The following is a 15,542-nucleotide window of genomic DNA, read 5'->3' as shown; positions in this document are numbered from 1 at the left end:
AGTGGAAACAATCTTTCACTATTTACTTAGAGTAAAGTCCCCAGGTTTCACTTGCCCCTTTACTGGCTGCTCCTCTCTCTGCGCCGCTCCCACTGACTATATTGCTGCTGCTTCTGGCTCTGCAGGAAATGCTGAGCCTTGCGCCCAACCTATTCCCGACTCCCCAACCACCAAATCTGTGTTCAAGCAAACGTAACAAGAAACGTTATCTTTTTTAACGAATTGTTGCTCCAAATTGAAGAGCATGACATCCTTCAATTTCTAATGTTCCATCTCCCAAGTGATGCTGAACAAAGCGAGCAATTTATTACACCTTTTGATTGTTTGCTAGTGTATCATATAACCTGAAACATTCAGAATTAAGTAGATTCATCATTGTATTTTACTACTTTTAAGGTTTAAGGAGAGGTTTGCTTTGGCATTGCACTTCCCATATATTTATCATAAGAGAAATGGGTAGCATTGAGTCACTAAGTCTTCTGCTGAGATGCTTCTTCTGGTTGCTTGGATGAACCAAAGATGCTAGGATTGGGCAGACTTGGAGAAAGGGAAAGTCATATGGTTTCTAGCTATAAATTCTCAAAAATTCAGGTGACTCTTTGATTGTATTTCTTATGCCAGATACTTGTGCAGAAATCATTCTTCAATCTAAAATGGGGTAATGCATATCTGTGTAATACCAAACATTTCTAGAAACACTGGTTAAATTAGTGTACTTTAACTTCTAATCACTTTTTCAACAAGATTATTTTTGTGTTCTCCTATTTACTGTGTATATAATTATAGCAGGACCTGTGCTGTGGATCATTGAACACTGTGGATTATCTCCAGAGTTCAGAGGAAAAGTTAAAGTCACAAGATGAGTTCTATATCTCAATAATTGATTCTAAGCATTCTGTGGAGCCACACAGAGCAGCGATTCCAAGTGCGTATGGCCAGCCTGGTGAGTACAGCAGTGTAGTACTGAAATCAGAGGATGGAAAGGCTAACCTTTTCTTAACTGCAGGGGCCTTTATTTGAGGGGTGTTTATTTTTAGATTCTTAAAAGTATTTTTGTTTTAACAATGAATGTATGATTTGAAGGAGCTGATTAGAATGAGAACTGAGCCCAACAGTGTGAGGGAGAAAACTGAATTAACATCAGCAAGATAAAATCATTACTCTAGGATGTTCTGCAATCATGGGGCAGAAATTCCTCCCCAAACGCGTGAGTACGGAAGGGGTACTCGCGCGTCTGGCTGGAGGAAATGCCAGTTTTCAGCATGCACAGCGCATGCGCTGAAAACCGGCATTTCCTCTCCTCTAACCCAAGAGGTGAAGAGGCTAGCGCGTGCGTCTTGGATTTCCTCTGTTTTGGGGGATTTGCGCATGTGTAAAGGCCTCCGGTCTTTACGCTTGTAAAAAGCACACGTAAGTATTTATTTTTACAGGTAAGTGGTGTTTTAGTGTAATTTTAGAATTTTTTTTTCCACATGTTTATTATTTTAAAGAATCTACAATAAGGTAAGTTTAGTTTTAGACACTTTTTATTAAAAATTTATTTTTTTCAAAAAAAGAAATTATTGTTTAAATTATTTTTTTAGCTTATTTATACTTAATTTAATGATTGGGATGTTTTTTAAATTTTTATTTAAAGTTTAAATAGTGTTTTGGGCCCCCGTAGTTTTCATGAGTTTGACAGTTCTTACACTCAAACTCATGAATGAACCTTCCCCTCCCCTGATTGGTTGTACAGTGCTCACCTGATCCCAGCCGGCACATCGCACTAACTACGCCGCTGGATCAGGTAAGCACTGTGCGCTGACATCAGAACCGGGCCTGTGACAGGAAATGCAAGCAGGCCCGGGCTTCAGATGTCAGCGCGCAGGGTGAGTGCAGATCGGGGGCTTGCACGCGTGGCAAGCCCCCGACACCAAGTTCTGGGCCCGTATAATTTGTTTGTTATGTACTTTCAGCTCCTTCACAATGGGCTTTGTAACTCGTCCAAGTTAAATTCCCGCTCCACCCTATGCCCCCCCCCCCCCCAATCAATTCACACCACGCAAGATTTAAATTTAAAAAAAAAAAAAAAAAAAAATTAAAACCAAAATATACAAAAGTCAGAGTTACAAATTCTTTGTAAAAGGAGCTCCAGTGATGGCTTAGTTGGTAAATACAATGGTAAGTATAGAACTGAACCATATAGACCAGAAAGGTTCATGTTCGATTTCTCGTCTCTGCTGAGTTAGCTGATCTTAGCTGCAATAGCAATAGCAGTGCTAGAGCTCGATTCGTGCCATTGAAGTACTGAGGAGAAAAATCAACCCTGGATCCTGATTCTGACTGCTATGCAGTGACTCATCGGAAAGTGCACGTGCATGTAGTTGTTGGATAAGATCAGGCTTGGCCATGATGACCACATACACGGGCGCATACCCTGCAAACACTCACTGTCTAGACTTGCATGTGAAGAATGGCCACTTAGGTTGAGTACTATAGCACACCCAGTGACATCAAGTATGAGGTTGTGGCGGAACCACCAGAGGATTACGGACAATTGTATATAATTCCTTTTACAACAATGTAGTACAGCTGGGGGCTGCACCTTTTAATGTATCTGTTAACTGTATTGGGCTTCTTTCCTGTACTCCGCGTGATGATGTCATGCCGTCCGTCACGTGATCTCTCAATGGCGGGAAGAACGTGATGACGTCGGAGCTCGGAACCTGCTAGCAGTTGAGCTCGGAACCTGCTAGCAGTTGAGCTCGGAACCTGCTAGCAGTTTCCAGAGAGGCTTTCAAGCAGACCAGACCTATTTGCATTGTATCATACAGTTTCCTGTACAGCTTCGTTTGTTCATTAAATTTTATTGTTTTTGATTTTCTGAGTCGATCTCAATTCTTCGGCTAGGAACCCCAGTTCCTACAAGGTCATGATTTTAGGAGAGAAGAGAGAACAACAACTTGTATTTATATAGCGCATTTAACGTAGTAAAACGTCCAAGGCGCTTCACAGGAGTGTTATAAGAGAAAAAAAATTCACACCGAGCCACCTCAGGAGAAATTAGGGCAGATGACCAAAAGCTTGGGAGCGAGGTAGATTTTAGAGTGTCTTAAAGGTGGAAAGAGAGGCGGAGAGGTTTAGGGAGGGAATTCCAGAGCTTGGGGCATGGCAGCTGAAGGCACGACTGCCAATGGTTGAGCAATTAAAATCGGGGATGCTTAAGAGGGCAGAATTTAGATGAGCGCAGATATCTTGTGGGGCTGGAGGAGATTACAGAGATGAGGAGGGGTGAGGCCATGAAGCGATTTAAAAACAAGAGTGAGAATTTTAAAATCGAACTTTGCTTAACCGGGAGCCAATGTAGGTCAGCGAGCACGGGTGAATGGTGGCGTGGGGGGGGGTGGTAGGGGGATGAGCGGGAATTTAACTTGGGATAGTTACAAAGCCCATTGTGAAGGAGCTGAAAGTACATTACAAACAAATTATATGATTGCAGAACATCCTCGAGTAATGATTTTATTTTGCTGATAATTCCGTTTTCTCCTTTGCACTTTTGGGCTCAGTTCTCATTCTAATCAGCTCCTTCAAATCATATATTCATTGTTAAATCAAAAATGGAAGATTGACAAAACAAAATTCTTTCTGAAAATAAAATCATTTTTATTTTACAAATAGTGATGGTGCCAGTATTTTAAATTTTTTGTCCATGTTCTACTTGAAATACTGCTACATAACCCAGGAGTAGATGGGCTAGGTTTGCATTTAGCTGTGTCATCCACATATTCCAATGTTCAGTAACAAAACTCCTCTTGTAGGCTTTTAGTTAGTGCATGACAGCAGTATTCCTAACCTGACTTTAAGAGATAAAAATGAAACGGTTATGAAAGATTGTTGCCTTTAAAATTATTTCAAGTTATCTATCAGTCTTTTTTAAATATGTAATCTAGCCTATGTCCGAGATGTTTGTATACATGTAGAGTTACTTTGCTTGTAGTACAGGGTGACAACCCAAATTTTGATTTGCTTTTTAAGGAGGCAGTTGTGGTACTGGTGTACTGTGTAAAACAACTGCACAAATGGCTCATAACAGCAGATATCTCAATTATCCACATCTTTGATTTATTTGGGAAAATGTTTGGTTGACCAGTGGGAGTTGAGGCTGCCCTTTTTAAAAAATCTGTTTGTGCTCGGTCCCTGTGCTGGCAAAATCAGTTAGCACTGTAACAGCTAATTAATTGAAATAACAACAGAAAATGCTGGAAAAACTCAGCAGGCCAGGCAACATCCATGGAGAGTGTTGGGGTGAAAATAAATTCACATCTAAACCATGTAAAAGTAAAAAGATGCAGTTTAATCAGAGCTCTGGGAGAAGAGTCTCAGACCCTGCGGTCTGTGTGAGCACCTTCTCATTCTCTCTTGGTTGGTACAGCTTTTTATTCTATTTTCATCCAATCACATTGTATTACAATAATCACCTGATCACATTGTATTACAATAATCACCTGATCACATATGGATTCTTTTCAGTATTAATAAAGGTTAGTTACATCTTACTATGCCTTTGGTTACAAGTCAAATTCCCATGACCCCTATATTCTGCTGTGTCTACAATTTTTAGCTAAAGCAGCATATTCCTTATCGCTTACGCAAAATGCACATATTCTGTCTGGTCCCACAACTGCGTCCTATCTGGTTTTTCGAAGCTTCTCACATTGTTCTTTGTTTTAGTTTCGCCTCTTTACGTAAGTCAATTTTTATTGTGATATTTCTTATCTTATTCACTTTCACATGACCCCACTCCTTTGTTCTGAGTTTAATTTTGCTAGCATTCTGAGAGGTTCAATTTAACCCCTTCAATACAATAGCTAATTAATCCTCCCCTGCAATGATTCTGGCGGTTAGGCCCTCGTGACCCTTCTTGGTCTGCAATACTGGGCTGCAGGTCATAGGTTACAGTATCAACAACTCGTTTGTAACTGAGCCCATTCATTCTGTTCTGTTCCTTATCTCTGCCACTTGTGTTAGGACGTCTGGTTCTACAGTTGCTAGGCTGAGGTTTCTTTAATAATCTACGCAAGCCATTTTGTTTCTTTATGTTACTACTTTAAGTTTAGCTGATTTTATTAAATCTTTCTCACAGTTCAGCATTAGCTGTGTGTAGCTTGGTGGCTATGCCTTATCTTATTCTTGTAAGGCTCCATTGTATAAAGTCCTTGAGCTGGGCAGACATTTTATCTAGCCACCTGGCTTCTCCTCAGCTCTTAGTGATTTCGCACATAACCCCTTTCTCTTTCCTTTGTAATTTGTTTGCTTTGCATTTTAAACACAGAGGATTTGCTTTTAACCCTTTCAAGAGAAATGAGAGTTGACGTTTCGGGTCGAAACCCTTTTTCGAGCTAATTAATTGAGCTGGCTTGCAGCTTCCCCCCCTCCACCACACACCTGCTGTGACTGCAGCTACTGAACCAAAGACAACCACGATACTGACAGCTACAGAGGTGAAAGCACTTGCCTCCACGGATCCCATCAGTGGACTTTGCTGCACTCGTCAGCACAACTGCCAGCTTTAAAATCAAATACAGAGGCTGCTGTTTATAAGTGCTGCAGTGCCACCAGATGAGATGATGTGATAAACTATTGGTGTCAGCCAAACATGTCAGCAGGAGTAATGTTAGTGAGGACTGAGGCAGAGCAATCAACATTGTACATTGAATTTGAGACACTCTGTTATCCACCAATTGCTATTATCCACTGGGAGTCCTTTCCATTTTGAGATTTCAGTCCAGTTTGAACACCCCATCTACTGGTGGACAAACAGTACTGTTGTCAACAAAAGTTCAGTTTTTTTGTCAAATAAAAGGGGATAATATCCCTTAAAAGGAAGGAAGTACTGGAGATTTGTCCTGTAGATAGCTCTTGTTGGCAAATTTGAATTTTTTTAAATTTGCAAAACATTTGGATATGATCATTTTGCTGTATTTTAATAGCTTTAGCTAATCGTACATTTGTTATTGAATGAATACAGATATTTCGGGTGAAATTTTCAAGTCTGAGAAGGTTCAGCCCTCTGTAAAAACAGATAGCAAAAGTGGTAAGTATTAGAAATGTTGGACACATCTGTTTGTTTAACTGCACTTTCACTTTTTGGATTAAATGATTCACTCTAATGCTCCTTTGGTATTCTTGGTACACCACTCTTCTGCTGAGTGTGCTTTCCATTCCATTTCTTGAATGAGCCATGACGGTGCAAGAGAGTGGTGTGGAGGACATGCTGTTCTTTGAGTTATCTCCCCTGATGAGGCTGAGACTGGGAACTTGAGGGAAAATAATAAAGAGCAAACTTGGATTCATATAGTGTCTTATTACCGCCTCCGGAAATGTCAGAGCACTTAACTTCAAAAATAATATATAGGTTGTTTAGTTACTGTTACGTAGGCAAGTGCAAATGAGATAAATGACCAGTCAATCTGTTTGGCAGTGGTTGAGGGTGGAATGTTAGCCAGAATTCCCTGTACTCTGAATAGTGCCATGGAATCTTGCACCCACTTGTCATTCCCTGGCTGTAAAACCTGAGATGGTAGACATCACCTTGGTTTAACATCTCATCTGAAAATGAGTGTTTCAGCAGTGATTTGCACAAACAAATCACACAATAAAGCTACCACTTGGAGTAATCCACGCACCTTAACCAAACACCAGTATGTGGACAACTACTAAGAAAGACCATTGACAAACTTCGGTTCAGGCAGATAAGTGCTCCCTATGAGGTATTGCTGGAGGACAGTTGCCTGTAGTATGTAGATTATAGCCAAATGAGGATGCATTAGCCTTGCAGTTGTTGTTATTGGTCAAATGCAGATTCTATCTTGTATACCACAATTTACACACACTCCTGTACAGACTGGCTGTGATTATTGATGTTTTAGCTCACATGTGCTTCACATGTATGTCTAAGTTTCAGTAGGACACTAATCTATATAAACAAAACTGGTCTTGTATTTCAAATTGCTTATTATTTAAATCGCTCACTTTCAAGGTTTTTGGCTTTCTGGTACTAAGACTGTTTTATTAGAAGCTATTTATCTTTAAGTTTTTCACCCGTGTAACAAGAAAGTTTTATCTTCCCTATTTCATAAAGAAATGCATATAGATGGGCTCTTAACCATATGGTAAGATGTTGCCTGATTGGGGGAGAAAACTGAAGGGCTGGTCTTATGAAATAAAGGAAGATCATGTAAGTTTTAGCTCAGTCCTCTTAAATGAACAGATGTAAGTGGGGAAAACAATTACATTAAATTTAATACAAAAGGATGTGAAGTGTGCATAGGAAGCAAAAATGGGCATCACTAATGGTTCAAAGAGTAACCAGCCAACACCACCTCACGGCAACTAGGAATGGGCAATAAATGCAGTCTTCTATAAAAGATTAAAAACACGCATACGCCATGAATGTTGTTAAAATAGCTAAGTATGAAGTTGAAAAAGACCTAGCCAGCCAAAGCAAAGCAGAAATCAACAAAGCTAAAAGAATGTTGAACTGTATAGCTAAAACAGTAGAATACAAGTCAGATGAAATCATAGTCAAACTGTATAGTGCTCTGGTAAGACCATACTTTGAATACTAAATCCAATTATAGTCACTGAGACACAAGTGAGACATTCAGGTGTTGTTGGCAGTGCAGATAAGAGTCACATGCTAATCTCCAGTCTTGGTGATCTGAGTTATGAGGAAAGAGTGGAAAAGGAGGAAGCTAACAGGTGATCTTATAGCGGTATACTGTATAAGGTTGTAACCAGAAAAGGTAAATTTGGAAAATTACTTCAAATTAAATTGGGAAAGTAGGACAAATGATCACCGGTTCAAACTACTAAAAGGCAAATGTAGGATTGATAATAGATTTTTCTTCAGAGATCAACCCATGCAGTGAACTCTTGGTTAGAGTGGTGGAGGTGAAAAACTCTGGAATCATTTAAGAACCAATTAGATGCTGCAGTCATTCTGGATGGATGATTAAAATGAGTCAAATGACCTTCCTCATTCGTAATTATCTTGTGATTACCCTAATTTGTATGATTGCATATCATCTTTTGGATAAGACATTAAACCGAGGCCCCGCCTGCGCTCTCAGGTGAACGTAATAGATGGCACTATTTCGAAGAAGAGCAAGGCAGTTAGCCCCGATGTCCTGACCAATATTTATCCCTCAATCAACATCACTAAAACAGATTATCTGGTCATTATCACATTGCTTTTTGTGGGAGCTTGCTGTGTGCAAATTGACTGCCGCATTTCCTACATTACAACAGTGACCAGTGTAAAGCTCTTTGGGGCATCCGGTGGTTCTGAAAGGCACTATATAAATGCAAGTCTGTCTTTTCTGTCTGTCTATCTGTCCGTCCCGTCCCCATCTACCTTCTTTCCGTCCCGTCCCCATCTACCTTCTTTCCTCCCCTCCCCTCTTTCCTATGAAATATGAAGTATAACTTTAACTGAAGGGTGATGGTTACTACGCCTCAGTAGAGAAAGCAGTAGCTGATCCACACATTGCAAATATGCTGGTCATGCTGGTATTTTCATGGAAATCAACATAGACACAATCGTTTCATAATGCTGATCTGCTATGACTTCCTCTGTTAAGTTGCACAGGTTCAGTGCTGCTGTACAGGGAGGAAGGAAAGCACTGGAAGGATCACAACACTACTTGTTTGTACTTCTCATCAGGTTTCAGAGTGAAATTGGCAATGGCCTGATTATATATCTGCCATCTTGGCTATATATCTGCTATCTTGGCTATAAATGATGCAAGGTTATGTGGAGGCATAGGAAGAGGAGAACATATATAAATTCCCTAGAGCAACTCGCCCTCAAAAACAAAGAATCTGTTTGTGACCCACAGCAAACATGCCTTCCTTTTAGGGGATGGGAGGCTAGCTTTCCAGTCTACAGTCCAGTGGAGTGTGCTCAAGTAATTGGAAATGTTTTCTTGGATAACTAATTGATTACAAGTTGAAGTCAATGGTTACAATAAATGTGGATATAACAGTGAAAAAAACTCATGTTTGATCAAACATAGGTACAAATTGACATTTTAGTCTCAGCAGACATTCTGACTTTTTTGTTGTCTCTCGATGGTAAGTTTGCCAGACTTAATTTTTTTTGGAGAAGGGGAAAAGTGCCCAGGGATGGTCCCTCCTTGTGCCAATCAAAATATATCTATATCTCCTATCTCTTGAACAAAGAATGTTATTTTCTCCACCCCCAGAGATAGTTGTGTGTTGAAATGTTCTTCCTGGCCAAGGAAAATAGCACAAGATATGGGGGAAGGAGGAAGTGGCTAAAAGTGGAGAAAGAGGAAGTTGCAAAAAGCAAGAAAATTAAAATGACATCAGTATAAACAGTTTAGAAGAAAATGCAAACACACCAACAAATAATCTGGAAATTAAAATATCAAAGCTGGAAAGCCAAGGTAATTGAATCACTCTGGTTTGATAGACGTCAAAGTTTGGACAAACTATACAAATCAACCCACTGTTTAACTGAGCACATCACAGTTTAGTCTGAACAAGAATGTACCCAGCACAGTATGGAGATGGTTCCAGCATACTTCATGCTGATTGCTGGATAATACCAGGTATCAATTAATGAAGTACTATTTTTTTTAATAGTTTCCAGCTACATTTGTGAAACTCTGCAAAAGGAATCCATTCCGACTACTACTGTGTCTTCATTCAGCAATGTCCAGAAGTCTGCCTTGATCTCGCCTGTGTTATCTGCTGCAGCGTCTGGGCAGAGAAAATTTCACGTACCGCTGAGCTCTCCATCTGCAGCATTGGGCCCCTCTGCGCGCATGGCAGGAGCATTTCATCACTTAACATGGCTGTCGATAATGAACAAAAAGCTGTAATCCTCACAATTCCAGATAGGTAAACATTGAGAGACTTGCTGCATGGGGTGGGGAAGAGAAGCAAAATAACTGTCGGTGCAAAGCATCGCCGGCCCTTGTGTCCCACATACAATGTTTTGAAAAATATTTTTATTTTTTCCCCCCAAGGACGTCTACATAGTTCAGGCTAAACATAAATGGCATCAACAAAGAGAATTCTAGTGTGTCAGCCAGAAGGCAATGATTTCAGCTTAAACTGAAATTTTCACCTGACAGAAATATGGGATTGGAAGCCATTGTTGGTCTCCAATCAAAGGTTTCTGCCATGTATACTCTTGTGATCTTTTTGGCATCCCTTTTTATGAAGTGTGGCAATGGCTATGCAGGTGTATTTCACAAGAAAACAATCTTAGATTATGAATCTAATTTTGAAACCAGTACTGTAGGATACAGAAGGTTGTCAGTCCTGGCTCAGTAGTAGCACTCTCGCCTCTGGATTGGGACTTGAATCCAGAACCTACTGACTCAGAGATTTGAGCACCGAATCTAGGCTGGCACTTCAGTGCAGTACTAAGGGAATGCTGCACTGTTGGAGGTGCTGTCTTTTGGATGAGATGTTAAACCGAGGTCCCGTCGGCTCCCTCGGGTGGCTGTAAAAGATCCCACAACACTGTTCAAACATTCATCCCTCAATCAACACCTAAAACAGATGATCTGGTCATTAATTTCATTGCTGTATAAGGGACTTTGTGCACAAATTGGCTGCCACGTTTCCTACATTAAAACTGACTACACTTCAGAAGTGCTTCATTGGCAGTGAAGTATTTTGGGATGTCCTGAGGTCAGGAAAGACATTGTATAAATGCAAGTTCTTACTCTAAGGAAGTGATAACATCCTCTGAAGCAGGGGTGTTCTAGCTTTTTGTCTTGATGGACTGTGTAGATATGTACCACAGGCTTTTGACCACAAGTCCATGTTCCATTAATTTCCATATATCTAATTGCTGATACAGATCTTCATGTTCTGATTCAGAATTTATTCACCAGTGAGGCACCAGTATTAAAAACACTCCTTTCCAAATCACCAGATCCACAAAATCCAAACCGGACAAATCAATAAATAAGTGCGAATGGGACTGACGTGCGTGGGCTCGAAGGGCTAAATTGCCAAGGGCTGCAGGCTGTGCATCACTTGAAGTAACCTTAATACAGACCTGGATAAGTCTGGCAATGATCTGATTATGCTATGTTCAGATTGCTCCTCAAATATTAAAAAGCAGAAGTAGGATCTGTTCAAAGTTATGGTTTAATGTATGATAAACTTTTTGCTAAAAATGATATTTCACTAAAATATACTAAGCAACACAAATCGGGAACGTATTGGATTTAATTCCTATTTTATGCTGAGTAAGTTGATCTTGCCTGGGCACCGTTAGGAGACTACAGTTCATCTCAATATCTCACTGTTATGGAGAGCAAATCAGCCAGAGTTACAGTTACCGATTACTGTCCAATGACTGCCACTAGAAAATCTGCCTATGTGGATGTTGGATGAGAACAGGATCAGGCTCAGCTAGATTCTCTCCATTGTCAAATTGCTGGCTGTTATTTGCTGTCTAGGTTCACACATGAAAAGTGGCCTTATGGATGAGGTAGAACTGTACCCGGCATTAATGTCCCCTTAAGGGGAGGAGGGAAAAAAATTGAGAGTTGTAGGGCTTGAAATATGCTGGAGTGATTTTAAGGGTCAAGGGTTCTGGTGACTTATTTATAAATGGCTGCTGTACTTTCTGTCAGATTAGCCTTCTAATTTTCAGATACTCATTATTCTTTTAATCATTCCCAGGTAGCCCATATTCTTTATTTTAATTAAATGTTTTGAAATTATTTACAACTTCAGGAAATCAACCTGCATTAGCTGGAACACTACTTGGTCACCAAGACTTTATTAAAAGGACATCTTTTGATGCTACAGCCTGCGTTATACAATCTCTGGTTTGAAGAGCTTGTTTTCAAAAGATTGAACATCAAACTGGCAAAACCCAAGTTTCAGAATACTAACATTGTCAAAATATTTCACAGAATTTGAGGTTATTTTTTTCCCCTGTGGCATCAGTTTCCATATTTTACTTGCTTGTACAAAGGAAACATTGTAGAAGATGGATACAATCTGGATTTTTGTTCTGGATTTTGCTAAAGTTAATCAGTAAGTTACCATCCAGAAGATCAGCTTCAGAGAATTAAGATTTTGATTATTTTGAGAGTTTTATTGGTGAATGTTAACCTTATTGAAAGAACCAACATGTTCATGTGATGGAGCTGATTTAACATGCAGAATTGAAATGACATTCTTGTTTTATGTTTGTGTAATGAGTGGAAAGCTACTGATACTCAGCTCTATATTGCATGTCATGCTCAGTAAGCCTTCATGTCCTGTTCTCCTGTTGATGCAATGTGTTTACAGTTTACTTTTTATATTTTAAAATGGCTTCTTTGTTTTTGCTGCTGATGATGAAGCATTTTCCACTTTCAGGCACCCACTCTCCAGAGCAACCACTCCTCCAGGTCAGACACAACACAATGAGCTGTGGAGTGAAGAACCCTGTGCTCCCCAACAATTTGCCCTAGCTTCATCTCAAAAGTACCCGCTACTCACCCGTGACATTTCCATTTTCATACCAGCCATTCCTATGGCCCCTCTGAATAAGATTGGCAATTAATACCATACAACTCCTCGCAACTGGATTGTGACCACCTAAGTGCATTTCAGCAAAAAGAGACCTTCATCCTAATATCCTGGCTGATTGCAATGCAGTATGCTGACTCTAGTTACCCTCCAATTCATTGTAAACAAAGTGTTCCACAAAGCAGTTTATTTTTAAATGATACAAGTGGAAGGATATAGGTTTATGTCTGCTTTCAATGTAATGTAGTCCTTTCCCCTGTCTCGTTAATGAGGATTTTTAAGTTACTACCTTTTTAAGGGTGAAGTGTTATTTTTAGGCTCCATTTAAAGTAACCAGGAAGTTCCTCAGCTAAAGATTTAAAAAGTTATTGGGGAACTTTATGGTCCTGGGTTTGAACCCTATGTGAAATTACTTTGGTCTCAACCCAGTTCCAGTGAGTATAGGCCCACAGTACATCAAATATCCCTCGGCCAGCAGTAATTGACACAATCAATATACTGACTCGGGACAAGATGGCTGGTGTGGGAAATGAAAAATTGACACACTGGTGTAATTATACTGTACTCTTCTAGGGTAGAGGCTGAGGCATATTGTTGAGAAGAGGGAGCTTTGCTTTGTATCGAACTGTGATATACCTGACCTAGGAGTTGTTGATGCTGGTACTATATGTACTAATCTCACTCACTCAAATGAGTACACTATTCACACAGAAAAGTCATAAATCAAATGACTCCTCCAAGGTGAAAATTTGAGAAAAACTGTATGTTGACTGAATTGGAGGATTACTTTACATTGAAAGTATTTCCCCAGCATTTGTTATTGATAATTCTTTTGAGACATTGATTTTTGTTTTGTTACTGGTAAGACCTACTTTATTGAAGATGTCATCGGCCAGGAATATGATATTCTCTAGGGACCTTTGGTTCAGTTATATATAAATGTAAATGAAGAACTTGGATTCTGTCATTATTGTTACATTTGTTCTGCAAAATATTTGCTGGCTGGCAACTGGGATATGTGTGCAGAAACAAAACTGTCCCAAATAAATCTTCAGTCTTGCAAGAGCTGTTGCTGTGTGTGTATATTTCTCTTCCTGCAAAACTCCCTTCTCTTCTCATCCCTTTCTCCTCTGCCAAAGGTATTCGCTCCTTGCAGGTGTGCAGTTCCACAGGTGCCAATAACATTCTGGTATCTCAACCAAGTGACTTTATTTGTATGTGAGCCTAGACAGTGAATGCCAGCAGGTGATTCAACCCTACCAGGCATCATAGCAAAGCTAAGCCCAATCTGTCCTTAATTGACATCCATTCATGTCCACTTTCCAGCAGGAGTCTGGGAAGCTCTTGTCTCCTTCAACCCCCATAGCCCCCCAACCAAGGGCTCTCGGACTTCACATAATCTAGGTTGACATTACAGTACCAAAGGAGTGCTGCATTGTCAGAGGTGCTGTTTTTCAGATGCAACATTAAACTCAGAACATTTTTACAAAAGGTTAGTGCAATAGTGTACTTTTAATTCAGTTTATTTGAATTCATTTTTAAGTACCATATCCCACTTATTTTACGTTGCTTAGATAAAGTTATTGGACAATTCAATTTTTTAGCACAAAAATGACAATTCTCAGGAGCAGACTGCATTTAGAGTTGCGATCCTTTTTATTTGTCCAAGTTAGGTGGAAATATTTAATGGAAACGTTTTTCTGTTCATTCATCCTGGGGCACATTACTGAAAGCTTACTTAATAGCAAGGTTAATGAGGACACTTAGATATTACAGAGGGTTGGGACTTGACTTTTGAGAGTGACCCAAAATACAGTAGCCAAATAAGAAGGTAGAAAAGCCACAAAAATGTAATACAGACCGTAAGCTCCAAAGCAATATTAAGGAATCACAGAAAAGATGCATTTTTTCACAAAAATGTCTTAATGGTTCCTATTATAAATGTAAGATAGTTAGCAATAAATCCAATAGGGAATTTGGGAGAAATTTCTTTACCCAAAAAGTGATAAGAATGTGGAACTCGCTACCACAAGGAGTAGTTGAGGCAAATAACAGATGCATTTGAGAAGCTAGATAAGCACATGAAAGGAATAGAAGGATATGCTGAAAGGGTTGGATGAAGAGGGGTGGGAGGAGGCTCATGTAAAACATAAATGGCGACATAGACCAGTTGAGTCGATTGCCTGTTTCTGTACTAATACTATGTAATAAGTCTCCACGACAAATGAAAAGTAATTTCTCACTTCGGTTGAGACATAAGATTTACTTGTTTAATTTTTATTCTTCTATTGACTTCTGCTTTCTGTTTAGTTACTTTGAGAACATTCTGTTGATTCTGGTGTTTTTACATTGTTCCGATACTTAAATGTCATCCTTATCATGGACGATTTGGTTAGCCATTGACCTTCATACTGTATCAATTACTTAGTCTTTCCACATTTGTGAAGCGAGTAGTACATACTTTGTTAAATACGACACCAAAATCTTTACTGTTCTAAAATATTGAATGTGACTTTGAGTAATTCTAGTCAATTAGGCAAAGATTATCTAAATCTTAATTATCTTTAATTGTGAATTTTTTTAGTGTTTTTCCTTCCACCTTTTTCCCCCCCCACCCCCCACAACTGAGAAGACTGATGCGATTGTTTTTAGCCCCTACCATAAACTCCGCTCCCTTGTCATTGACTGCACTCAACCCCAGTCACTCGGAGGCTAAACCAGACCAAGTGAAACCTTGGGTACCTTGTTTGAGCTAGGCCTCAAATCCCATAATGCTATCTATCACCAAGACTTGTTTATTTCCACCTGCACAACATTGCCTGCCACCAAATCCCTTGCCCATGCTTTTGTCACCTCTAGATTTAATTTCTCCAATGCCCTCCTTGCTGGCATCCAACTTATCCAAAACTCTTCCACCTGTATCTTATCCTGCACTAAGTCTCAGTCACCCATCAGCCTGTCCTCACTCACCTACACTGTCTCCCTACCCT

The 15,542-nt window shown here is 39.7% G+C and overlaps 1 protein-coding gene across 5 annotated transcripts in view; it reads left to right on the top strand.

Annotated features, from left to right (window-relative positions):
* Positions 1 to 13,617, top strand: part of LOC147110587 (tudor domain-containing protein 5-like) — a 49,293-nt gene extending 35,676 nt beyond the window's left edge. For 3 of the 5 annotated variants that reach the window (XM_086000723.1, XM_086000722.1, XM_086000719.1), the window contains exons 15-17: positions 787 to 943; positions 6,008 to 6,073; positions 9,649 to 13,617. In XM_086000723.1, the coding sequence (XP_085856849.1) occupies positions 787 to 943; positions 6,008 to 6,073; positions 9,649 to 9,887 (462 nt within the window). In that variant the 3' untranslated portion in view covers positions 9,888 to 13,617. The remainder of the gene's footprint in view (positions 1 to 786; positions 944 to 6,007; positions 6,074 to 9,648) is intronic. The other 2 variants (XM_086000721.1, XM_086000720.1) reach the window with 2 other exon arrangements.
* Positions 13,618 to 15,542: the final 1,925 nt, after the last annotated feature.

This window comes from Somniosus microcephalus, chromosome 11 (genome assembly GCF_052327205.1).
Source record: "Somniosus microcephalus isolate GS21.2 chromosome 11, FLI_Smic_1.0, whole genome shotgun sequence".
NCBI lineage: Eukaryota > Metazoa > Chordata > Chondrichthyes > Squaliformes > Somniosidae > Somniosus > Somniosus microcephalus.
The sequence above is the reverse complement of the archived record's forward strand: the minus strand, read 5'-3'. Positions and strand labels throughout refer to the sequence as shown.